At 44.3% G+C, this 27146-nt stretch overlaps 1 protein-coding gene across 5 annotated transcripts in view; it reads left to right on the top strand.

Annotated features, from left to right (window-relative positions):
• The window catches only part of ADGRG7 (adhesion G protein-coupled receptor G7), a 1782456-nt gene that overhangs the window by 613261 nt on the left and 1142049 nt on the right, over window positions 1-27146 (top strand). For all 5 annotated transcript variants that reach the window (XM_085622407.1, XM_085622408.1, XM_085622405.1 and 2 more), the window contains one exon: window positions 265-365. In XM_085622407.1, the coding sequence (XP_085478533.1) occupies window positions 265-365 (101 nt within the window). The remainder of the gene's footprint in view (window positions 1-264; window positions 366-27146) is intronic.

The raw sequence follows: 27146 nt of genomic DNA, 5'->3' as shown, positions 1-27146 counted from the left end.
GAGGTACAGTCTGCTCTAAGTACATCTAAGCCTTTTGTTTATGGGATGAATGACTGTAAATGTACGCCAGGACAAACAGCAGCAATATGCTTCACGCAGTCTGTTGAAGTGATCTTTATTCCCAAAATTATTTACTTTTTGCAACATCCCAATGAGCTATTTTACCATTTGAACGATTATGACATTATTATGCAGAAGAGATGTTTTCATGAACGTTTGTTATAATCAGATATGTGGGAATTAACTGAAATGTTTTTTTTTCAGCGGGCCTTCCGAGAGCAACTGTGTTTTGTGCAGAAGACCTGACTTTGAGTAAACCAGTTATCATGAACTGTGAAAAGACACTTGATGTTCTTTTGAAAGAGGTAAACCATCTACGAAATACTGTACCTCCTTTCAGCCATTGTTGTGTTGTCGTGGTTTTCATTGCTTAGTATTTCAACATGAATATGATATGTACTGCCAATTGGTCTAGCATTTCGCAGAATTGCAGGATTTCCAGTCCTTATCCAGTCCTTATTAGATGTCCCACTCTAGTCAGAAACAATAGCTTGAAGTTTTTCACAAACCAGCAGTACCTCAAGTCCTCACTAGAGGTCCTCTTGAGTTCAAATGAACTGAAAACAACTGCTTTAAAAATGTCTTTAACAAGACTGCAGTACCTCAGTATGTTACTAGCTGTCCCTTTCCACTCAAATCCAACAGCTTGCTGGACATTCACAATCCAGCACTTCCTCAGATCATTACTATATGTCCCTCTAGAATTATATGCAAGAGCCTAAAAGTCTTTTCGCAAAGCTGCAGTATTTCAAATGGCTCTCCGATGCCCTCTTGAGTAGATCTCACTGCCTGAAGTCTTCACAAGGCTGCAGTGCCTAAAGACATTACTAGATGTCAGAAGCAACTGCTTCAAATGTCCTGCAGAAATATGAGGGGATGTGGCTTCAAAATATAAATTTGCATATAAACTTTTGTTATTTTATTAATTTGTTCTTGTTTTCTACAGATAGAAGTAATACATATTCCAAAGCTGGTTTGATGATGATGAGTTCATATTGCCTCTTCTCTTACAATAAAAGGGAGAGATGCAATGTACCTTGACCTTCCTCCTCAAATTAGAGCAAAATACACATCAAAAAGTCCATGTTTCCGAATGGTCTCTTATCGCTATATAGGTATAAAGATGTATGCTGTTCCTAAAGGATGTGACAAGAAAGAGGCCTATAGTAATATGTTAGTCAGTGGAGTCAGGAGGAATTTCCTCCTTCAGGAAAAAGACCCTCACACATCCAGCAATCTAGATGTCATGCTTCATCATCAGGTCTGCTCCAAATCGGGGCGTCGCTGCAATCCCCGATCGGCGTCCTTAGCGGTGCCTTTTGATGGAGATCTTTATTCCTTATATGCCGGTTGGTGTAGTGCGGGGGAGGGCCCTAAGTGTAGTGTGCACTAGTGGAATTTTAAAACAAGTAGTGGTGGCCCAAAATAACAAGAGTTTAATAAAGAAGGTCCCACTCTTGACTAAAACAAAAAAGTGCGCATCCCTGCAGTAAAGTTGTCAGGTTTACGCTACAATGGTCAACATGTTTCTTGCCCCGGTTAGGTTAACCGCAATTCATCAGGACCAAAATTGGAGTTCACACACTTACTGGTAGTGATAGCAGCTACTACAGCACTTACCACTTTTACAGCACCCTAATAAGTGGTTACTTATGTTGAATTTTTTTTTTTCAAATGCACCTGTAAAGAGAAAACAAAGAACAGGCACAAAAATAAAAAACATATTTCCAACAGGTTATTGGTGGTAAGCCTCATGTACTGCGAACACAAGAAGTGGTGTCATGCAGCACTCGTGGTACAATAAAGTTCAGTGGTTCTAAAAAAGTGCTAAAAGTCTTGCACATGTGCTTAATGGTGATTGAAAAAGAAAAGTAAAGGAACACAAAGCACTGCAGAAAACACAAACAAGAGGTTGTTCTATTATTAACAGCAACACACCACATCGAAGAAACACATAATGGTGTCAAAAAGTTTGAAAACATTCAGTGGTCAAATTGACACAGCTTATTATTCAACTCACCCCGTAGTGGCTCCAACGAATCAGGGCTGGACTATAACACTGAGTAGTTCAGTGTTCTGTTGTGATATAGAAAGCATGACAACAGCGTCTGTATTACAAAAAGTTGTGGATGGCATGAACAACCGAGAAGTATTAAAGGTCAGGAACTATGTAACATCTATTCCAAGCTAAAATATCGACCTGAGGTGTCGGTATATTAATATGTTAAATCCAGTCCGAAGGGCTCACAAACGACATCCCCGTTAATAGGGATCGCTCAATAAAGTCAATCGTTCTTAATGTTTAATCCGACAGGCTCTACGACCATTACTAGTAGATGGCCTTAGACATCATGTAAGTAATAACAGTAATCGCGTATAAATTTGATACAAGGAAACTTGAAGGAAAAATAAAGGAAAAAGAAGGAGGGGTTTGGGTGGGCTTACAGTTCCCGGGTCAGAGCAAGCGCCTACATCCCACATATCAAAAAATATCAAAACATTTACACACATATTCTGTGAGCCCATTCACTGCAAAAACTACCCGGGGTAGAGTTACCGTAACCGTCTACCCTGATAGCAGATGGTGTCCAGAGTTGAACATAGTACTCACATGTTTCCTCAATACAGGACACATTGAATCCTACACTTCGTCTACGCCGATTCGGGAGACACAGCAAGAGCAGGCGGGAAATATAAATATAGGTCCGGAACCAATCGGTGTGAGTGGCTGATCCTCTACTCAAAAATAAAACTAGAGCGTGAGCTTCACTACCGGATACGTCTCCATTGTAGAAACGTAACGTATCAGGTCACAACATAGGAGGCGGGACCCATAGTATCGAGCTGTAGAAACGTAACGTATCAGGTCACAACATAGGAGGTGATGTAGCGCTTAAAAGTTTGAAAATTGTAGGGGTGCGTTATATTCACCGTTAGTTGGCACCCGCATATAATCAAATGTGTGCTCAGGTATTTTATGTGCAATGTATTACGAATTGTATAACCTATATCGATTTTAATAGAAGTGCTAGCTATGTACAAGCCCATTGTAAACGTTTTGGAGAAATGTATAGAGTTTAGTTTATGTGAAACGCAATGTGGTGTTAGAAATGTGCACCCTAGACTTCGTGTCTGTAGTTTGTTTAGTTTGACCACACATGAAAGAAAGACGTAAATGTCAATACTGTGATTGAAACCTGCTTGTGTAACCGAAGTAGTGGCCAGAATTCGCATATATCGTTGAGGCGAAAGGCCTGGTATTTTCTTATGTTAGCCAAGGGCAATAGGCCAAAAAGGATTTATTCCAGTAGAGGTTTTAGGCTGTAGTAAATTGCAACTTAAAAGATGTGAAGAATGTCTGCTTTGCATGATCTCACCCCAGGTGCAAGGACAGTTGCTCGTTAGTAGAGAAGCTCTTTGTTAACAAATTGACTTATGTAGTAAAAGCCAGACATGGGAGTGTATTGGAATGTGCCAATCGTAACTCCTAGTGCGGATGGCGTCTGGGACTCAAGGCCAAGCGATGGACGATGGAACTGGACAGCGCTCTGTGGAAATTTACTGAAAGACGACCCCGCAGAAGAGGAGGCGCAAAGGGCGTGTTCTGGGATTTGGGGTTCTGTATTAGGGACAGCGCCCCGAGGGTGGAGGCAGATCAGAGCAGCCCAGAGCAGAGGAAGGCTAGGCGAAGAGATAGAGGGGGCAACTTAGACCAAGCTCTCTAAGTGAAGACTTCTTATGAAGTTTCACTCTGACACCTTTATTCGATGAGGGTCTCAAGGGATTGCTAAGTAGGGATGTCATCTAGTGCAGAGTAGGGACAGAGATGGTATGGTTCAGTGTCCCTAGTATCGACATTTGCTTGGTGGTGTTCTACCTCATGATTTTAGAGATTGTACTTTTAGTTATTTTTAGCCGTATGCGGATTCTCCGTAGAGTAGCTTTTGTGTTAGTGCCTATGTACTTGTTGTGCCTCGTATTGAGGACTTTGTATCTGCAAATCTTCATGCTGATAATAAAAACCAGAGAGCCAAGCGATTAAGTCTCGAGTCCTTGATTATGGCAAATTGCGGACAGTAATTTTGATAATTGTGTGTTTTTCCCTCCACGCTATTGGGCAAGTAAAAAGGTCCATCTGACCAGAGTGGGTTCCAGTAGATAATTGCGAGATACTCAAATGGGCCGGAGCAGTTGGTAGCAAACGAGGATGGTTTCTTACTGATAGCGAGGGAAGATTAGATAAGGATAAGTGACCCTTGAGGCCCAAGAGACGATAAGTGATGCTGAATCATCAGATGGCGAGCAGCAGACGGCAGCAGATGAGCATCGACGACGAGTAGCAGCGCGGCAGAAAGCAGCAGTTCCAGGAGTGAGTATGAACATAATGAGATGTTGTAGATTGCGGTGTTGATTTGTTGTGTGATGTCTTGCGGAGTTGTTGTGTATGTCGTGTGATTGCGAGATCAGGCTGTGAGCGCGCGCAGCCCGGGAATTGTGGTGTAGAAGACACCTGAGATAGATTTTGTTGACCACCCAAAGGAGATCGTGAGGTACCATCGATCACCTGGACCGAGATAGGGGGAGCGAATGCGTGTGTGTATGGCAACTTAACGCTGGTCGTGGGTTGTGGTGTGCAGATCGGAGTGTTAGTAACCTATCAGAGGCGAGTTGTCTGGCCGGACGGGGGCAGACGGGCGCCAATCGAGGTCAACAAGGTCGAGAGACTGTGGACGAACAGTCAGAGGCTGTGGACGGACAGCCAGAGAAATAACTTAATTGGTTATTTCAGTGTATGAATGGGACGTGAGTAAGCGTGAAACGAGTTTTGGAGAAGGGAACTGCTGCGAACGAAGGAAGGTGACGTCAGAGGGTGTCGCGCTGTTATTGGAGGATTCGAGAACAAGAAGTAAATAGAGCGCGAGATCGAATTTGCTCATTATGAAGTGCCTTAGGGCTTTGCGAGAGTTGTGTAGAGGCGATAAGCATGTGGTTGTTCGTGGGGGAGAAGAAGCCCCTCCCGAGGATACCCCGGCACATTACATGGCACAGAATGTGGGGTTACATACTATAGTTTGGATCGAGAATTGGCACAAGGTTACACAAGGCGAAGGGGAACTAGCTTTCCCGAGGTATGGCTCATTTAGGCTAGCAGTGCTGTACCAACTGAAGACGGTGATGGGGTCCTTAAAACCCTTGCCAAGACCAGCACAGTTTGAAGCATTACATGCGTGGATTAGAGCAGCGCATGAAAAGGAAAAGGGAAGAAGTCAGGTCAGGAGAGAATGAGGAAGTCGATTAGGGCATTTCAGGATGCCAAGTGGGACGCAGCGGAGAAAAGATGGAGAGTGCAGACAATTGAGGAAGCGAAACTGTATCCCGCGATAATGGAGGAGACGGGGATAAGGAATGGGAAAGCACAGAAAGAGGATAGTGATTCTGATGATGATGTATTGCGAAGATTGCTAGACGAGAGACCACCCCCTTATAATCCAGATGAAGAGGATGATAGGTGGGGTGAGAGGGGAGACTCTAGGAGGGTAACAATCCAGCCTGAGACCCGAGTGGAAGGGTTGGTTTCGTTTGAAACAGCGAGTTCCCAGGGTCAGTCGGAGACCAGTGGAAGGATTGGAAGAGAGATGAGGTTACCGGATGCCTTGAGGGTACCGGTCACTATTGGACCGATTGTGTCGATATACAGTCCGGAATCAGAGGAAAGAGAGAGGTCAGAAAGAGTGGCAGAAAGAACGAGGAGAGAAAGCGGGGAAAGTGAGTTGGAAGGGGCAACGGCCCGACCTCCAAGCCCTGTACAATGGAGTACACCATTAGCAGCGGTGTCGGATACATTTAGGGGCGAAGAGGACGAGAGACCGGTGAGGCCGAGGACTCTGATGGAGTCGAGATCAGATTCAGGGTCGTGGGTACCGCCAAAGAAGCAAATGAGCTGGAATATGGGCAAAGCGGGGACAACCCCAGTTGCCTTTACGAGCCATTCTGCTCCCATAGAACTACCAGAAGAAAGGAGAGAGCAGGAACCGGAATGCGAGTATGATGAGGGACGTGGAGCAAGTTGTCAGGTGTTGAAAGGAGCCTTGAAGGCAGGAATGATAGATGTAGTAAGACTTAAAGCAGAGGCGGATGAAATAATATATGGGAATCTACCTCTTGAGAGAGTAGTGGCATATACTCCGGATGAATTGCTTTTTGTAGCAAAAGATGTGACTCGGAAAGCACGAGTGGCACATGAGAAACTGGCGGGTTTGGCTCGAGAATATGGGGTGGATCTATCCAAGACTAGAGCATTACAAGGGAACCATAGGATGCATTGTACCGAGCGGGAATTGGAAGAGAAAAGAGTTGTTGGTCTAAGGTCACATACTAGGGAACTGATTATAGCTATGAGAATATGGCTGATGCTTGACAAATGGCAAGAGAAATGGGCTAGGAAAAAGAATTCTAGAGGAGCGAAAGGAGGGAGCTCTGAAGGAGATTTGCAGGAGGTGAAGATCCTTCCCTTGAGAGAGGTGGCGAATGGAGGATATGTGCATGTACCATGGAGCAGGGGGGATTTGGCATCATTTACGAATGATTTTCCCCGGCTCAGGGAGAAGCCTGCAGAGTGGTACAAGCAAGTTGAGCGTTTTGTTAAGATTTCGAAGGTGTTGTGGATAGATCTGAACACCTTATTCGACATCGTGGTTCCGGGAGATCTGTGGAACGCATGTAAAATTGCTGTTGATTGGCCGGACTATGAGCCTGATAGGAACATAGTTACAAATGGTCCGTCGCCCGTGGTAATGAGGCTGTACGATAAGGTAATTACCTGGTTGAAATCGAAGGTTTCACCCCAAGACATCGATTGGGTGAAGATAGACAGGACAGTGCAGGAGCCAAAGGAGACAGTACATGAATTCTACGAGAGACTTTTGAAGGCTTTTAAGCAGTACAGTGGTTTGGATGAGCTGGAAACGAAGGACATGGGACAGTTTGTGTCTAAGTTCGTGCTGGGTTTGAAGCCCGAGGTCAGTCTTATGATACAGCAGCATTTGATCTGTTGGCAGAATAAACCTGTAGATGAGATCTTGCGGTACGCCAGGTACTGCACGGATGAGATTGAGTCCAAGCACAAGAAGATGAAGGATAACTTATTGCTCATTCAGATGCAAGCTGCTCAGGGGCCGCCGAATGGGGGTCAGGTGGGGCGGAGACAGGGAAACTATCAGACAGGGAATCAGAACGCGCAGGGTCAGGGAAGGCCGAGGCCCGTTGACCCTAGGACAGGCATAGATGTAGCGATCTTGAAAAAGACGACTGCCTGTCACCAGTGTCACCAGGTGGGACATTGGAGGCGCGAGTGTCCCTTGAACCCCTATAATCAGCCGCAGATGGAGGGAGGAATGGGTCAGGTCCCTGGGGCGGAGCAGGTACAGACGGTGACTGTACCGAGAATGATGCAAGGGGGGACCGGCGTCTCGCAGGTGCAGGTTCCCCAGCCACCCCGGATGCAGAACATACAGCAGGGAGCTCGGACTTATTTGCAGATGCCCATGTTCGAAGTAGGAGAGGAGAGGGATGCAGATTTGCTGGCGCAGCTAAGCTTAGGTCAGGATGATGATTGCCTACTTAGGGCTATTCTAGAGGTAGATCAGAGAGGACCCTTTGTGGAAGCAGAACTCGATGGACACCCTACTACCTTTTTGGTAGATACGGGGGCTACCTGGTCAACTATAAGGTCAGCAGTAATTCCGGGGGTAGCCCTTTCGGGGGAATGCATACAAGTGGTTGGAGTGGCGAACAAGAGGCTAGTGAGCCCCTTAACGGAACCGATTCCAGTCAGGATAGGAAACTTTAGGGATCGACATCAGTTTGTGGTGTGCGATTCTAGTCCTGTTTGTTTGTTGGGAAGAGACTTGTTGTGTAAGCTCAATTGCACAATCTACTGTACCCCGAAGGGAGTAGAGGTACAGACAAGAGATGACGACGCGACCTTTAAGGTTGCAAATCAGCAGGTGTGCGTGGAAGTGTACCCGGCTCTGACGGTGGAGGAGCTTCCACAGGACTTGAGGGAGTCAGTTGCGACCGATGTGTGGGATCTTAGCGGAGAGGAGATCGGCTTAGTTAGGGGAGTGGAACCAGTGAAGATACAGGTTAAGCCAAACGCGGAATTCCCGAGAACACCTCAGTATAAACTGTCGCCTGAAACAATTGCAGGGATCAAACCTGTGATTGAGTCTATGATTAGGCAGGGAATACTGGTGGAGATCATGGGCAGTCCATGTAACTCACCCATTATGGGATTGCAGAAACCAAGTGGGAAGTTCAGGATAGTGCAAGACCTGCGGAAAATAAACGACATAGTTGTTCCATGTTGTCCAGTGGTACCGAATCCATCTGTGATACTGTTCCAGATCCCATGCGAAGCTGGATGGTTCACAGTGATTGACTTGTGTCAGGCATTCTTTTCGATTCCCCTACATGAAGAAAGTAGATTTCTTTTTGCATTTAGGCTAGAGAATCGGATATTAACATGGTGTCGTATCCCACAGGGGTATACGGAGAGCCCGTCAATTTTTAATCAGCTCTTAAAGAAGAATCTTGAAGGTCTTGTGTTGCCGAAAAACTCTGTTTTGGTGCAATACATTGACGACCTGCTTGTCGCGTCAGAGACAGAAGATGCTTGCAGGGTCGATACCATTGCGTTGTTGAATTTCCTGGGAGAGAATGGTCACAAGGTGTCTCCAAACAAGCTGCAATACTGTTTACCTGAGGTACAGTATTTGGGGCACAGAATTGAGAAGGGTAAAAGGAAAGTGTCTCCAGATCGCATTGATGCGATTCTGAGAATGCCAGTTCCCTCGACACAGAGGGAAGTTAGAATGTTTTTGGGAATGGTGGGCTATTGCCGCCAGTGGATCCCAAACTTTTCCTTTGAAGCGAAGCCTTTACAGCGGTTGACGCGAAAGGATGTAAGTGATCCGGTACCATGGGACGACGACTGTTTGAAATCATTTCTGAGGCTGAGAGAAGCCTTATGTAGCGCTCCTGCGTTGGGAATGCCGGATTACAACAAGGCATTTGCATTGTTCTGCTGCGAAAGAGAAGGTTGCGCATTAGCAGTGTTAACCCAGAATCATGGAGGTGTCCGTAGACCAGTTGCATATTTCTCGGCTACTTTAGATCCAGTAGCTTCTGCGTTGCCCGGATGTCTCAGATCCGTTGCGGCAACAGGTGTCAGCATCGAGAGATGTGAGAGCATCGTGATGGGTCATCCTCTTACTGTACATGTGCCACATTCTGTTGAACTATTGATGACTAGGACTAAAACGCAGCACCTCACGAATAATAGGCTGACTCGTTATGAGCAAGTTATCCTTGCAGCCGATAATGTGACATTGAAGAGGTGTGCTGTTTTAAATCCTGCTACATTGTTACCTGTTCCAATTATAGATGATAATGAAGATTGTGAGGACCATGATTGTCTCGACGTTACAGAACTATGCACCAAACCGAGACCTGACATTGTCGATGAACCGCTCCCAGTGTCAGATGAGATTTTCTTTGTGGACGGTTCATGTTTAAGAGACAGTGTCGGTCGATTGAGAGCAGCGTTTGCTGTATGCACCATTACGGGTGTGGTTGAAGCCGCTTGTTTAGAAGGAGTACACTCCGCGCAGGTGGCTGAGCTCATTGCCTTGACTCGTGCCTGTTTGGCAGCCGACAAGATCCGTGTAACTATTTACACGGACAGCCAGTATGGGTTTGGTGTGGTTCATGACTTCGGACAGCTATGGTCCCAGAGAGGGTTTATGACGTCTTCAGGTTCTCCTATAAGAAATGGTGAACATGTACGGAAACTGTTAAAGGCATTGCAAGGTCCTGATGAAATTGCTGTTGTTAAATGTGCTGCCCACACAAAGGGAAATGATTTCGTCTCGTTGGGAAATAACTACGCTGATGAAGTAGCCCGATTTTGTGCAGAACAGGGATGCAACTTCACTGAGACCCACGTCGAGGAAACTGGGGAGGAGGTGGTGTACGGTCAGATGCTAGCAATGGCCGACTCATGGGAGGAACTGAAACAGCTTCAGGAAGGGGTCTCGGATCAGGAACGTGACAGCTGGATACGAGCTGGATGTGAGAAGGGAGATGTGGATATATGGGTTTCGAATGATGGACGAGCAGTGTTGCCGGAAAGTTTGTTGAATCCCATGGCGAGGTTGATACATGGTGCTGTACATCTTGGTAGGGATGCCATGATGAGAGTGTTTCGTCAGACTTGGTACAACCCGAAGTTTCGTGCAGTGGCTGAAACTGTGTGCCAGAGGTGTGTCACTTGTCAACAGATGAATGTAGGAAAAAGAACTGCTGTGACGTTGAGCCACATAGGGAGGTCAGGGGGACCTTTCAATAGGATGCAGTTGGATTTTGTCGAAATGCCGAAGTGTAATGGGTTGAGGTACATATTAGTGATAGTATGTGTCTTTTCCAGGTGGGTGGAGGCGTACCCTACACGCAGATGCGACACACTCACAGTAGCGAAACTATTATTGAGAGAACTCATTCCAAGGTACGGGTTCCCGACGTCCTTTGAATCGGACAGAGGAACTCATTTCCACAGCGAAGTTATGAAGTTGCTTTGTGCTGCTTTGAATATAGATCAGAAGTTACACTGTAGCTATAGACCAGAAGCTTCAGGGATAGTGGAGCAGGTGAATGGAACTCTGAAGGCTCGGATGGCGAAAGTGTGTTCGTCTACGTCTCTGAAATGGCCTGACGCATTACCTTTGGTCCTTATGAGCCTCTGAAGTGTGCCTGATAGAAGGACTGGGTTGTCACCCCATGAAATCCTCATGGGAAGAGCGATGCGTTTGCCTGCAATACCTGCTACTGCTCTGATAAATATCACTGATGATATGATCCTGGACTATTGTAAAGGCCTTGCTGACGTGGTCCGTTCTGTGTCTCAGCAGGTGCAGACAGCAACGGTTCCAGCTGCGAGTGACCGGTGCCACGACTTGGACCCAGGCGATTGGGTCCTAGTCCGAAAGCACGTGAGGAAGAGTTGTTTGGATGCTAGGTGGCGCGGCCCGTTCCAAGTGATTCTTGTCACGAACACAGCCGTCAAGTGTGGAGGTTTACCGAACTGGGTGCATGCTTCTCATACCCGTAGAGTTCCAGCACCCTTGGAAGATACAGCCCCTCTCGAGAACAAAGATCCCAGTGAGCAGACAGAGCCTCCTGAGAGGGCCAGTCAAGCTGTAAGGGTTGCTGAAGCGGCTGATGGTGCACTGAATCGAGTTGGGGAAGAGCGTGAAAGAAGTACTGACCCAGAAACCGGCGAAAGAGCAAGAGGTGCAGTGGGTAGTACAGAATCGAGTTCGGGCGAAGAAGAGGAAGTCAGTGCACAGGGTATCGGGGAGAAGACCGGAGGTGCCACCGAAGCAGAAAGGGTTTGGCCCGCAAGACAGAACCGGGTAAACCTGAGGTTGGCTCCGGACACAGACCTTGCACCAGTTTCGGAGGAACCAGAAGAAGAATCAGGAGACGAGGAGAATCCTCAAGGTGGTGTGAGAAGGTCCAAGAGAACTCGAGTGCCAAGTCGGAAGTACGCTTCACCAGAGTGGGCATATCAAGTGACTGATGCCAGGGTTACCGAGCACGGGAAGGTTGAGGTCGATGACATTGGTCAACAGTGTCCCGCTCCAGAGGGTGGAAGTGTTGCTGAAGGTTCCGGGATTGGAGATCGAAGGAATTCTGACAATTCATATTCCGAGTCCGCCATTCCTGAGTGTCATTCGAGGTATGATCTTGGACAATTTGGAGTTCCCGACGTTCACGACTGTGCCAGATCCACAGTAACTGATCATTCTTAAGCTCGAAATATTGCAGGGAGTCTTGGAGCTGTTGGGACCAGCACTTATGTTAGATTGATTTGAGAAAGGTTGCAAGCAGAGAAGAAGATAACCTAGATCCGAGCGGAAGAAGAACAAATTTAGGGATTTTTCCGTTGTAGAACGAAGAAAAGTTAGGGAGGTTTGCCTAAGTTCACGAAAAAGACATTAATGAGAAAGAGACTTATCCTTTCAGAGACTGTATTGGACATTGAGCGTATTCCGAAGATGGCAGATTCTGTAAACCCACATCGTAGGGCTAAGCTGATAATAGGCACATTGATAGGAGTTGTGATAGTCACCATATTTGCGGTAGTGATAAGTTCATACATGGTGGCTCACAGGCAAGAGGGGAAGGTTCAGGGAGCACCCACACCTATTACCCCAGGGCAGAGAGGTGTCAGTATTAGAGAACAGGAAATATCGGAGTTGAGCGATGTCCGCAGACTTCACATGGATTTGTCAAAGGGTGATTTCAAGCTTAACGCGTATGCAAGGTTGCTGTATGAGTATGTTGATGCGATGGATGTGAAGGATTGTTATGTGTGTATGCAGTTGCCTGCTTCAGTGGATGAGGGTATCAAGTATCATCATCTCCCATTGACCTATGGGATTTCTTGTAGTTTATTGCTCAGTTTATTTTATGACAGGAGACAGTTCGAGTATTTCTTTTCAAATTTTGATACGGTACTTCCTGAAGTTCCAGCAATCAAGCATTTGAATAGATATGATCTGGATAAGAAGGAGGACAGACTCCTGAAGTATTTTAGACCGACTATGAAACTGGATACGGCGCACGCTCACAGGAATAACCTGACATGTGCGTTATCTGAGATAGAGAAGAAATTCATAGACCAAGTAGAGGACAGGTATAGAAAGTTGACCGAGACACGACACACCGGAGATAGCCCAGTAGATTGGACGGACGAGGAGAGAGCTCACAGATCTAAGGGAAGTTATGGACCAATAGCGTTAGATGAGGCACAGAGAGGGAATTTGTGTATTGCACGGCCTCAATCCAAGACGGAGAAGGTCGCAGTAGGACATAGCATCTGTTCTCAGACTTTTACAATGGAAGCTTATGCTAAGAATTTTATGCAAGGTCCAGTAGAAGTAATCCCGACAGTGTATTATGTTTGTGGGACGAATGCTTATGTCAGACTACCCGACAATTGGTATGGCGTATGCTATTTGGCTATTATATTCCCGAAGATTTATCACACAGAGGACTTGGAGTTGTTAGAGACGAAGCGACCGCCTAGGAAACGTAGGGCTACAAACGCCGGTGCAGTGATTGGGGACATATACGGAGCAATGATACCTAGTATGGGTGTGGTATTGAATGATGTGAAGATTAGGAGGTTGGCGACTGTGGTTGATGAGTTGTCTATGAACACGGCTAGATCTTTGTTGTTGGTGGCTGGAGAGATGTTGTCGATACGGAATATGGTTATGCAGAATCGCCTTGCTTTAGATGTATTATTAGCTAAGGAAGGCGGAGTCTGCAAATTATTGAAGGTTCAGGAATGCTGCACATATATTCCAGACAACACGAAGGAGATAGGGAAGTACATAGATAACATCACGACTATTCACAAGGAGATTATGGATTTGACGGAGGAGAATGTGTGGGAGAAGATTGGATTAGGATTTGGAAGAGTGGGAACTTGGTTTGCGAATTTGGGAAGAGGATTTCTGGGATCAGTGTTGAAGCCGATTATCATTGCTGTGGTTTGCGTGATTTGTTTGTGGGGATGCGTGAAGGCATGGAAGTGGTATCAAGGAGGCAAGGTTGAAAGGGCTCTTAAGGCAAACGAGAAAAGGATGGCGAAGCTCCAGGAGCAGCAATATGAGAGTCTTAAGAAACTGGAGGGAGTCCGACATGGAAATGTTATGACTAGCGCGGTCTAAATCAGTTCTAAAGAAGAGAAATGTAATGGTGTGATGACGGATGTCATCAAAGGGGGGAACTGATGTAGCGCTTAAAAGTTTGAAAATTGTAGGGGTGCGTTATATTCACCGTTAGTTGGCACCCGCATATAATCAAATGTGTGCTCAGGTATTTTATGTGCAATGTATTACGAATTGTATAACCTATATCGATTTTAATAGAAGTGCTAGCTATGTACAAGCCCATTGTAAACGTTTTGGAGAAATGTATAGAGTTTAGTTTATGTGAAACGCAATGTGGTGTTAGAAATGTGCACCCTAGACTTCGTGTCTGTAGTTTGTTTAGTTTGACCACACATGAAAGAAAGACGTAAATGTCAATACTGTGATTGAAACCTGCTTGTGTAACCGAAGTAGTGGCCAGAATTCGCATATATCGTTGAGGCGAAAGGCCTGGTATTTTCTTATGTTAGCCAAGGGCAATAGGCCAAAAAGGATTTATTCCAGTAGAGGTTTTAGGCTGTAGTAAATTGCAACTTAAAAGATGTGAAGAATGTCTGCTTTGCATGATCTCACCCCAGGTGCAAGGACAGTTGCTCGTTAGTAGAGAAGCTCTTTGTTAACAAATTGACTTATGTAGTAAAAGCCAGACATGGGAGTGTATTGGAATGTGCCAATCGTAACTCCTAGTGCGGATGGCGTCTGGGACTCAAGGCCAAGCGATGGACGATGGAACTGGACAGCGCTCTGTGGAAATTTACTGAAAGACGACCCCGCAGAAGAGGAGGCGCAAAGGGCGTGTTCTGGGATTTGGGGTTCTGTATTAGGGACAGCGCCCCGAGGGTGGAGGCAGATCAGAGCAGCCCAGAGCAGAGGAAGGCTAGGCGAAGAGATAGAGGGGGCAACTTAGACCAAGCTCTCTAAGTGAAGACTTCTTATGAAGTTTCACTCTGACACCTTTATTCGATGAGGGTCTCAAGGGATTGCTAAGTAGGGATGTCATCTAGTGCAGAGTAGGGACAGAGATGGTATGGTTCAGTGTCCCTAGTATCGACATTTGCTTGGTGGTGTTCTACCTCATGCTTTTAGAGATTGTACTTTTAGTTATTTTTAGCCGTATGCGGATTCTCCGTAGAGTAGCTTTTGTGTTAGTGCCTATGTACTTGTTGTGCCTCGTATTGAGGACTTTGTATCTGCAAATCTTCATGCTGATAATAAAAACCAGAGAGCCAAGCGATTAAGTCTCGAGTCCTTGATTATGGCAAATTGCGGACAGTAATTTTGATAATTGTGTGTTTTTCCCTCCACGCTATTGGGCAAGTAAAAAGGTCCATCTGACCAGAGTGGGTTCCAGTAGATAATTGCGAGATACTCAAATGGGCCGGAGCAGAGGCGGGACCAATAGTGTCGAGCTATAGGGCGGGACCAATAGTGTCGAGCCGACTATAGAATGGAAGGCTGTAAAACAGCTTTAGCAACAAGTGGTTGAGGGTGGGTACATCAGTATAATAAATCATGTTATCAACAGTACCCCCAACGGTGTATCAAGAGTGAGCTCCTGCAGAAAACCGCCCCCCCAACACTAAGGCGAGGTGCCGTTCTAGATGATCGGGTATGTAGTTAACCAATCGGTTATATTGTCATTCAAACCGGGGGATCGATCGTAGTCCGGAGTTCAGAGACTTAAAAGACTACTCCATGGAATTTCCTCATTCAACCCTTCCCTGTGTGTTGATAGCCTCATCACCCACCTCTGTTCCAACTGGAATAATTTGTCTTTGTTGATGTTTCTACCAGACTGAAGAACTATCCATTGTAATGAGTCAGGGGAGTGTTGTTTTTCATTAAAGTGTGTCGTCATTTTAGTGTTCAATTTATTGCACCGGAAGTTACTCCTGTGCTCGATGATTCTTGTCTTGACTGGTCTTGTTGTCATCCCTATGTAGGTGAGGTTACATGGACAGGAGATTAAATAGATACAGTTCGAGGTATTGCAGTTGGTATGTGTCCTGCACTCCCAGGTAAACCCATTGGGAAAAATGATACTCTTAGTGATCTTTGTCAAAGGACATACCACACATGAGCCGCAGGGGTAGCGGCCCATTACAGGGGGAAGGTGCCATAATGTAGACTGTTTAGTGCCCTTAGGTTGTTTAGGTCTCGTATGTATGAGCCTCTCCTTTAATTTTGTGGTGCGTTTGAAGGCAAACAGCGGGGTAGCTAATGTGAGATCCCCAGTCTGTAAAATACCCCAATAGTTTTAATGATTCTCTTTAATTGATCAGAGTTAGGGGTAAAGGTTGTCACGCACGTGATGGAGTCATCCGTATGGCGCTCTCTTGGTTCGAGTAGCCCCTCCCGGTTGTTGTTGCGGGCACGTTTGTATGACTTACTTACATCCAGACTATGGTAGCCCCTCTGGAGAAGATTCTTTGTAAGGATCTTAGATTCCTTTTTTAAATCAGTCACGGAGCTACAGTTCCTCCTAATCCGGAGGAACTGTCCAAAAGGTAGGTTTTGTTTGAGGGCCCGAGGATGGTAGCTCTGAAAATGTAAGAAGCTGTTCCTGTCGGTGGATTTTCGGTAAAGCGTGGTGCTCATCATGTGATTGTCTAATTGGATCAGAAGGTCCAAGAATGGGATTTGTTGTTCAGAGATTGTGCTGGTGAACCTCAAGTAGGGGTTCAGAGTATTAATCCAAGAGCAAAACTCCTCGCAGTGAGTTCGATCACCTTTCCAGAGTATCAGAATATCGTCGATGAACCGCCTCCAGAGTAGGATGTTTGCTCTGTATGGGTTAGTGTCACTCTGGATGGCCCTTTCCTCAAAGGCCGCCATGTAGATACAGGCCACGCTCGGGGCGAAGGTACTCCCCATCGAGGTGCCCTGTATCTGATGGTATAGCTGCCCCTCAAATTCAAAAAAGTTCTCTGTCAAAGCTAGAGATGCGCACTCGAGGATGAAGGGAGGTGGGGTGACTGACTCCCAATCCAACCCACTTAGTACGTCCTCTATAGCATCTAGGGTTGCCCTTTGTGGAATATTGGTATAGAGGGCCTCAACATCCAGGGAGATGAGGAGATCAAATTCCCCCTGGTGCTGAGTACCCTCTATAAGCTTAAGGACATCAGTAGTGTCCTTCAAAAAATAGGGAGTCCCCTGTACTATTGGTTTTAGGAAATGATCCACGAACCTTGAGAGGGGTTCCAAAAGGGACCCGATCCCAGAGACAATAGGTCTCCCTGGGACCGGGGATGTACCCTTATGTATTTTGGGGAGGCAATAGAAATAGGGGATTCTAGGTTCACTGGTAACTAAAAATGCTGCCTCTTTCGTTGTGATCCATCCCTGAGTCTCTGCATGAAATACCATGGTTGTAATCAATGTACTTAGTCGAGTAGTGGGGTCTTCCTTTATCGGAGTAGAATATCTCCTATCACTGAGTTGTCGCTCGCATTCAGTACGATAATCAGTGGTGGACATCTTATCGCTATACTCATACATAGCCATCTCTAGGAAATGCAAGGCCATCACCCACACTAAAACCATGCCACATTTTTGGGGTCGGTAAGGGCTTTGAATTTCCCAGAAAAAAATCTGCTGGACCAAACAGATAGGAGGCCATTAGGAAACCTGGCCTTTTTGATGTGTATTTTGAGTTCATATTGCAGCCTTCAATAATATCTTGATTATGGGGTAAATAGGTGATGACACCCTACTGTAAATAGGTACTAGTAGTCACTGGTATATTCAAGTCTTGTTTGTGTTTAGGATGCTTTTTAACTGGTGCTACAAAGGTGTGACATTAAATTGTAGGTTCTTACAGTGAGGCTCGCTCATGGCTGCACTGTTAGAGCTATAGCTGTGAGGTTGCCATACCATATGAGACTGGTTCTCATAGAGTATTGTAGAGAAACCCAAGGAAGGTTGTAGTAGACCAGTTTATAGCAGTGGGAACTCAGGATCATCATTTGGGTGATGCCACAGGGAGGGACTTGCAGGTCATGAGTGGTACAGCAAACAATTTACAGTAGCTCCTATAAGCTCCTATAAACCAGCGCACAATGCTTGTAACCCTTGTATGTACACGAATATATTCCTTGAAGTCCTATACTGGTGCAATCGTTAAAGGGTTGGCTGCGCCCCCCCCAAAAACCCAACCATTTAGGTCAACGTCATCAAATTAAAAAAATAATTTTAATATAATGTTCACCCAGTAAGTCCAAATACTATTGGTTCAAAAGTTCATTAGTGTCATAACACCATTACATTCAAACACAGAGATCCGGCTGAGACGTTATTTAGATTGGGTTTTTTTAAGGCTTCTCTTTATTCTTCTTATTACTTCAAGAATCAAACACTCCATTGAATACATTTGTTTATTGCCATCAATTTATTTCCTCAGAATCAGCCTTTTGCACACACAGCCGACACGTTTCCTCCCCTTAGGGACTTTCACACTATTGTAAACAATAAACATGTAAAAGATTTTTATAATTACTGTAAATATAAAACAATTAAAAACAGAACTCATACATCTACTTTGGTACAATTTGAAAAGATAAATGAACAACAAGCCGGTAAGATGACTAATCCTTTTGAACCAGAGGTAAGGTCCATTTACCAAATGGCAATCACTTTGATTTTAGAGCGTAACCAATCAGTTGGGCACATCATTTACACAGATAATTCTTACAGATTTCATACAGTCGGTTCATGTGTCAGCTTCTAGGTCTGTCTTCCCTTAACAAAGCCTTTCTGATCTTGGTGTATCAGCTGCCTGGCAACCTTTCTCAATCTTTTGGCCAATATTTGAGTATATATTTTATAGTCACAATCTAGTAGCGATATATGTCTATATGACTCACAACGTTTTGAGTCCTTCCCTGGTTTCAATATTATGCATATAATCGCTTTTTCCCATGACTTTGGCATATCTTGCTCTTTTAAAAAGGTAGCATTAAATACCTCTGTCAAAAAAGGAACCAGTTCTTCTTTTAGAGAGGTATAGATTTCATTCGGTAATGCATCTGGGCCGACTGCTTTCCCTTTTTTAAACTTTTTTATCACACTTCTCACCTCTTTGGTTGTTATCTCAGAGTTAAGATTGTCTCTCTGATCTTGTGACAATGTTGGAATTGCTATCTTCTCGAAGTAGCCGTCTATTTGCTCCTCTGAGGCTTAAGTGTCCTCTAGATATAGGTCATGGAGGAACTTCGTAAAAGCTTTCTCAATCTCTAGGTCTTCTGAGCTAAGATTTATCTGGTCCTCTAGTTGTATGGCCAAGATCTTATTTCGGTTTTGTTCTGTTTTAAGTTTCCAAGCTAACAGTTTACTGCATCCCTCCCCATATTTATAATGTGAGAGCTTGCTTTAGTGCCCAACCTAGGCGTTGTAGTTTGCTCTCTAATTGGTTAAGTTCATTCTTCGTATTTTTCAGTTTAATGGCTGCTAAGCTGATTAAACTCCCCCTGAGGACAGCTTTATATGCGTCCCATGTAACCTGGATGGGAGTCCCAGTTTTGTTTATTAAAAAGTATTCTTTTGTCTCCGCTTTCAATTTCTCCCTAACCTGCTGATCTAAAAGCAGTGTTCTATCCAGTGTCCATCTTGGGAAAGGGTGGACCTTATCTATTAATAGTTTCATTCGGACCGCAGAGTGGTCAGAGAGGTGCGCCGGTAGGTATACCATTTTCCCAATATTTTTACATAGGCCCTTATCTACTAAGAAGAAATCTATTCTGGAGGCATTCCCATATTTTTTATTTTTAAAAGTAAAATTATGCTTTTTGACCTCTTTTGTTTCCAGGTGTCTTCCTATCCAAGATGTTCCATGTAACGTTTCAGCCCGTTCCTCTTTTTAGGCAGGTTAAATACTTTCTCTTTGTGCATTCTGTCTTCCCTTGGGTCTATTATCCAATTGAAATCTCCACCCAGGATTACCTGGGCCGAAAAATCTATGAGTTGGTTATACACGGACTGCAAGGGGGTAGGGTCATCCGTGTTTGGCCCATAATATCCTACCAGGACATATGCCCTTGGAGTCGGTCATCGTTCCTTCCTTCGTTGGTTTAACTGACTTCTTGAACAAAATAGCCACCCCCTTGGCACAACAAGCCTGGTCAGTGCAAACTTATGTATCCACCCATTTTAGTTTCTTCTATAGCTCTACCCATTCTGCCTTCAATAGGTGTGTTTATTGCAATATTATAATTTCCAGTGTGTGATTTCAAGTGATCTAGGATCGTTTGCCTTCTGCTTCTGACTCTGAGACCATTCACATTCCAAGTTAGGATGCTAACTGACATATGGCTTATTTGGAATGTCCTTGATGGGCCCCTGAATCCCCGTGGGTCTTAAATATCTCAAATTTCACAATATGGTAAGTTTATTTTTTTTCTTTCCTTTTTTCCCTATGCTCCCACACCCAGTGTAAATATATCTTAGTGCCATCGTGTAGGTTCCCTCCATCTCCCCCCCTCCCCAGGAGGACCCTCCCTTTCTTCTTTGGGTGAAACAGTTTCATCCCTTTCGAGATCCCTGCTCCCCAGGCATTATTATATTATGTCCTTCTTTCTTCACTCTTCCCTTTTCATTCTCTTTGTTGTGATTTGATCTGATCAATAAAAGCTTCCACCTCTTTAGGATCCCTTATGTTGCACATTTGATTTTCCCACACTATTTTAATGAGGCTGGAAAGTGCATTTGAACTGATGACCTCAAGGACATTCGCTCTTGCATACGCTACACTAGTTCCTACTGTCAGTCTGGTGTAGCTTTGGAGAGATCTAATCGAATTCGGAAAGCTCAGTCGCCTTTGCTATGGGAACCAACTTTAAGAGCTTCATTCAAAACCTTTCTTTCAGGACATAGGTTTTAAAGTTGATTAGTCTTCTTCGGTTTTTCCTGAGTTTTCCTTTTCTATATGGGACCCAATGCACCCTCTGTATATCTTCTGCCAGGACTGTTGGCTCCACCTCGGGGATACATTCATCCAGGAGATTAATAACAAAACTCTTGCTAGTTTCTCCTTCAGCTCCCTCTTGTACATTCAGGATCCTCAAATTATTTCTCCTTGTTTGATTTTCCAAAGTTTAATTTTTTTCGCTGAGGTCCTTCTTGTTAGACTTCAACATCTGTATCTCCTCCTGGCTCGCCTCAACCTCCCCACCCAATTAGTCTAGAGACGCTTCCACCAAGCTTAATCCACTCAATCCACCACTCGCCTCATTGGTGTATTGATTTTGACCTCAAGGGGTTCGCATGTTCACGTATTTTTTCTTGGTTTCTTTCTGATGTCGTGAAGTTCGCCCTCATTTCCGTTATTAAATACTTGATCAGTTTCTCCATGCCTGTGTACGCACTTTGGTCTTGAGATTTTTGCCCCTCCCATTGCATTTCTGGTTCTCGTGCTTGCTGGTCCGGGTGCTGAGATGAGGGAAAATCTGGAGTGTCTGTCTCATCTACAGCCAGGACTTGGTATCTGTTACCGCTCAAAACTTTCCCCCCTGAAGGTTCTCCCTAGTTATAGCTGAATCTTCTTTCCTTTCCGTCTGTTTTCCTGTAGATAGACTAGTTGGATTAGGGAGGTCTTGTTTAGCTTGTACTTTGAAAAAGGAGCATAAAGAGGGGATAATCTTAACTTTAGTGCCTTCCGTTCTGCCCCTTGCTAGTATAGAGGAGGATTCCACTGGCTAAGTTATGGCACCTTCTTTCCCCCTCTTATTGTGTATTAGAGGTACTAAAACAGGGATTTTCCTTGCAGTGCCAAAAGTAGTATCTATTGCTAAGCTCCTATTCCGTAGACAATAATTGATCCCCCTTTTCTGGTTGTAGTCCTGATCCTGTGCCATTATAGGTAAATTCATTTTGCCCCTTTTTTGCCAGTATTCAGTTCTGTAGTACCAATGCCTTGTTTTTGTTAACTTCCCCTGCCTTGTTCACTTACCGAACTCATGCTCCTGCTGCCTGGCCTCTGATCCTTCCCCTGTATCTTGCTTTCTGCTCTCGATATAATATGTCCCGCTGTTGGTGGCTGGTGGGGCACTGTTACGCTGTGCTGTGAGCTTCTCCCCTTGTCCCGAAAGGAAACCCGAGCCATGGCTCACCATCTGGTGCTAAGGACCAAGGTTGCACCCGCCCACACGGTGCTCGCAGGGCTGGGAAAGATCGACGTTCCCTTGCATTGCTCCCCTGGCGTGTGGAACCCTTGACCAACATCCAAGGTATCACATAACATAATTCATGTTGGCTTTGTAGAAAAGTAAGGGAAAAAAGAATGTTTTTTAGCCAGAATTGGGATTCGTTATGCCTGGAGAGTTTGGGAGCTCCCGACCGGGCTACTCAGTCAGCCGCCATGTTCTCCTTCATCAACCACCCATTTCATGCTGTTCTGCAAATTGTATAGCATTCTGAGAATACACTTCTTGCGGCCCATTTTACGATCATAAGGTATTTTATAAGATGGCCTTCTCTTTTTACAGCGTCTAGACACGGAATCTACCTGTTATTCAGTAATCCGTTATCTTAGCTGGGCCATAAGATCAGAAAGAATTACGCTTTGTCCTAACTTGATTTTAAGGCATTTGTTGTATCTCAATTTTAATCCGAGGTGGAGGCCCCACCCTTTCCTTATAACAGTGCAGACACTTTTTTGAGGTTTTTGTTATAAGGTTCAAGTTGAGGGAGCCGCGTGGGCTGTGCCGCGCATGAGTCGCGGTGTTTAAAATCCGCAACTGTGCAATACCATTTATTATGGAATGACTGCATAAAGGGGATGAAGCTTTTTTTATCCTTGTTTTGTGTAGACATTTTTAAACATATTTGTATGTTGATGCTTTTATGGTCACTACTGACCGAATAAAGAGTATGACTGATGGACTAGCAAGTAACTGGACATGCGTGGCAGCCATCTTAAATGTTCAATGAGATACGGTACATTAATTGCAACTTATGAATGTTACCTACACTATAATGCAACCAGTCCCTTCCAATAACTAATGTCTTTACAGTCGTCATGATATTTTACTTATCTGATCTTTAAGCAACTCTATGTATATATAGACAAATATTGTAGTACCATAATCAAGTTTGAATCCCCACACAGAGTCATATGATTCTATTCCACATGGCTCATGATTTGACATGCGTGGCCATTTTGAACTTCCTATGACCATAATCAAGTTTGAGTCCCACTGTATAGCAATATGGGCAGATATCACCACATTTAAACTGGATCATGATTTACATGCTCGGTGGCTATCTTGAATGTCTTATTACATAAGCAAGTCATGAAAACTATGGTGCACTCATTGCAAAACAATGGGATATCATCAGTAATGTGACAAACACCTTCCAATAATGATTGTATCCTTATAAAACGTAGTGAAATTCATTGTCTGTGTTGAGTCCATTGATGGTAGCCCTCAGTCTACACATCCATTTGACCATTGTCTGACCACTGGGGTTTGATTTCACATGATCTATACTACGAAACCAGATGTTTGCCTTACCATCATGAACTTCACAACAATATACCGTCATAGGATATTTTTAATGGCTCGTACATGTTCCTGGATGCGTGATTATAATGGTCTCACTATACTGCCCACATAAAGTTTAGCACACGTGCAGCTTAAAACATAAACTGCATAGGTCGTATTGCAGTTAATAAATTGTCTAATCATATAATTCTACTTAGAGTTATATTTAAACTCTGTGGTCTTATTTTGTCCATATTGGCAAACATTACAGTTTGTGCAGTTAAGAAGCGAAATGGCTTGCAGCTATCTTGTCCATCTGGCTAATCATTACAGGTGTTACATAACTGAGACAAAGCATTTCCCTCAACGGTTTAGAGCTAAGACAGATCACCTTTGGTTTACGGCCTATATCCTCACATAGCTCTTGACATTCTAATAGGATGTTATATTCCATACTAAAGGGCAAAACATTGTGTTTCTGTACTTTCTTAGGTTTCCTTAGAATATCTTCTCTTCTCAAACTCCTGGCAATCTTTTCTGCTCTTTTAATTGTGTCCTTCCTGTAGCCCCGGAACCTGTTTTTCATATTCTCAGTGATATCATTGAAACAACCCTCTTCACTAGATAGTCTTTTTGCCCTAACCATGTCTCCATATAGGATGGTATTAATGGAAGTTGTTGAATGTGCACTGGTGGCATGCAGGATACTGTTACATGATGTGGACTTTCTATGTGATCTGCTCTGAATCTTATCATTTTTAGTATAAATTCCTATATTTAAGAATTTAGTCATGTGAGAGTCATAATTCATTATTAATTTCACATTAAAACTAATATTGTTCAGATAGGGATGTTATCCTTTAAGCTGTTCTACTGTCCCTTTACAAATTACTATAATAATTTTAATATATCGGCCCCCAAAATAAATGCAATCAATCCATTGTGCAACTGATGGGTCCCAAGCATGCTCCCTCTCATACCACTACATTAAGAGGTTGACATACGATGGAGCAAATCTGGAACCCATTGCAGTCCCTTGTACCTGATGATACCACATGCCATATGCAAAAGATAGTTTGAGAAAATAATCTCAACCATTTCAATCAGCATCTCTGTATGTCCATAAAAATCATCCTTTCAATTTGACAAGAAATGTTGAAATGCCATCATATCAAGTTCATCTGGGCAGTGGGCCTTTAGGGGTCCACTGACCTCCCTGACCTCTGCAGTCCTAGGCTGATTGAGGTAGGGTAGAGAGGGGCAGGATACCTGCTCCATACTGGGACTTGTAATATTCCAATTAAGAAATGTCAGCTCATTATTTGTTCACTGAACATCTTCACATGCATTTAGTACATCTTTACTGTCCTGTATGTATGCTGGTAAATTTTGTGCAACAGGGTGCAGACAACCATCCATATATTCTGACAGGTGTTCCATGAGTGATTCATTTCCAGGAATATTTGGCCCGCCTGGCAGAAAAAATAATCCTTTATATACCTTTGGTAAGATATATATGCAGGGATATCTTGGATCTGTTACCAGGAGATATTTATATCCGCCTGACATCCTAATGAGCCCCTTAGTGTTAATTAGTATGTACTGTCTTGAATTTTTGAATTCTTTGTGTTTATAACTTTTTTGTCATCATCGTCGTAAAATCTTTATTCGGTAAACAAAAACAACCATAAAAGAACACAATAAAAATAATGTAAATTAATCTCAATAATACTCTTACTCATAAAATGCATCTCAGATAAAAACCCATTACAATAAAATACAGAGCAAGAAAATCAGTCCAGTCTGGATCTCCTGGACATCAGTGCAGCACGTAAAAAAACACAGCACAGTAAAGATTACTAATTAATTTGTAAGTTTTCTGGGCCTACTAAAATAATCACAAATAATTACAAAATGTAAGGTGTCCTGCAGAGAACAATTGTCGCAGCTACAGGGCTCCCTGCTCTCAGAATGGGCCCAACCATTTTGACAGTCCAAAAGATGGTGTAACAGGTCAAACCTAAACCTTGGCAATAAAAACCTGTCACGCTAATAACGCACCTGCAGTAAATATGGCTCTATACCCAGAACAGTCTTTAGGAGCGTATGACCCTGCACTGAGTGTTTCTGCAGCTCAATCTGTTCTCTTGCTAGCTGAGCACGCTCAAGGAACAGTCTTTTAATACTATTTAGTTCCAGAGAAGAAAAAGAATGGGGTGCAGTAAAAATATCCGATCTCCCTGAGGTAAAAGCTGCCTTAGCTTATGATAGCCAGGGAATGCTACACACCTGGTTAGGGGCATGCAAATAGAGAGAGTCAATTGACTGAGCTTCAGCTCCTCCCTGGACCAGATCTTAATCCAACACAGTAGTGAACCAAGAGCCACTGTGCCTGTTATATGACTAAACCCAAGCTCCGCATGCACTGAAAATGCAAGGGTGCTTTGCGGGACCTGCAGTGCTCGTCGTAAACATTGTTTTTTGCTACTTGTAATTTGTCAGTCTTTACAAACCCCCAGACCTCGCTTCCATACCCTAACTGGGACAGACATTTTGCCTGATAAAAATTTCGTACAGCGCTCAGAACCTAAAGCCCAGTCTGCTTGCAAAACTAAAAACCACCCCAGTGGATTTAAGAAACTCATATCTCTTTCCCTCTGTGAGGGGATTTCAATTGTTCTTTGCGTCAAATAGAACCCTTAGATAGGGGAAGACTGAGACTTTGCCCAAGGTATGATTGGCCATGGTTTTAGAGCTGGTAAATTGTGGGGCAACAACAATAACATGGGACTTTGGATAGTTAATAGATAAGTCCAAGCTCCCTATGAAAGAGACAAACTTGTCCAGCAGTAGGTCCAGACCCTGGCCGTGCAAGCCATAAGGACTGCATCATCAGCATATAACAATACGGAGGGTCTGATACCCACCTTCGGGTAATCAGCCTTAGCAAATAGAAGAGCAAGCTCAAGCCCGTTAGCGAGTATACACCCCTGTCATACACCTCTTCTTGTGGGAAAGGGCCATGTGCGAGCTACACCATGTGAAAACCGCACTGAGGCAGTAGTGACAGTATGCAGATTGGCTGAAACAGCCACAATGTTCGGATCCACCCCATCTGTAAGAGCAAGTCCCAGAGTTTAACACAATTGACCCTATTAAACGTCGACGTGAGGTCCATGAAGGCTAAGTGCAGGGATTCAGACCGTGCAACCGTGTATTGTTTATAATAAGGTGAAGATTCAAACAGTCGTCAGAAGTAGACCTACCCGGCCTGAAGCCATATTGAACGTCACTCAGAATGTTGTCCTCATCGGATCATTCTAGAAGCCTATTCTGGATGACCCTCCCCATGACCTTCACTAACGAGTCTATTAATGATATGGTGAGATAACAGTGGGGATTTTCCTTGTCCCGCTCCTTAAATACAGGCACAATCTCCGCCGTTGACAACGAGGGAGGTGCCGTTAAAACCTGAGTCAAAAGGGGCCCCCAGATCACCACATTGGATAGGATTAGGTCCGGGGGAATTCCATCAGGGCCTGGGGCTTTGTTGCATGATAATGCCAAGATACCCTGAGTGACCTTATCCAGGGCAAAAACTGCAGGCACCCTGGCACCACTACTATACAGTCAACACCCTGCCCACCCTTCCTCTGGTTATAAACACCCTCAAAATGCTCGATCCATTGTTGTTTGGCTATATGATGGCATATTTCCGGACAAGACAGCTCCACGAAGTAGGGCCTGTATACCTCCTTCCAAAAAACGGAACTATCCCCACTCTCAACTAGCCTGACATAGATCCTCCCAGGACATCTCCAACAGA

This window comes from Triturus cristatus, chromosome 8 (assembly GCF_964204655.1).
Source record: "Triturus cristatus chromosome 8, aTriCri1.1, whole genome shotgun sequence".
Lineage (NCBI taxonomy): Eukaryota > Metazoa > Chordata > Amphibia > Caudata > Salamandridae > Triturus > Triturus cristatus.
Note: the sequence above shows the minus strand (reverse complement) of the source record. Positions and strands in the feature narration are given on the sequence as shown.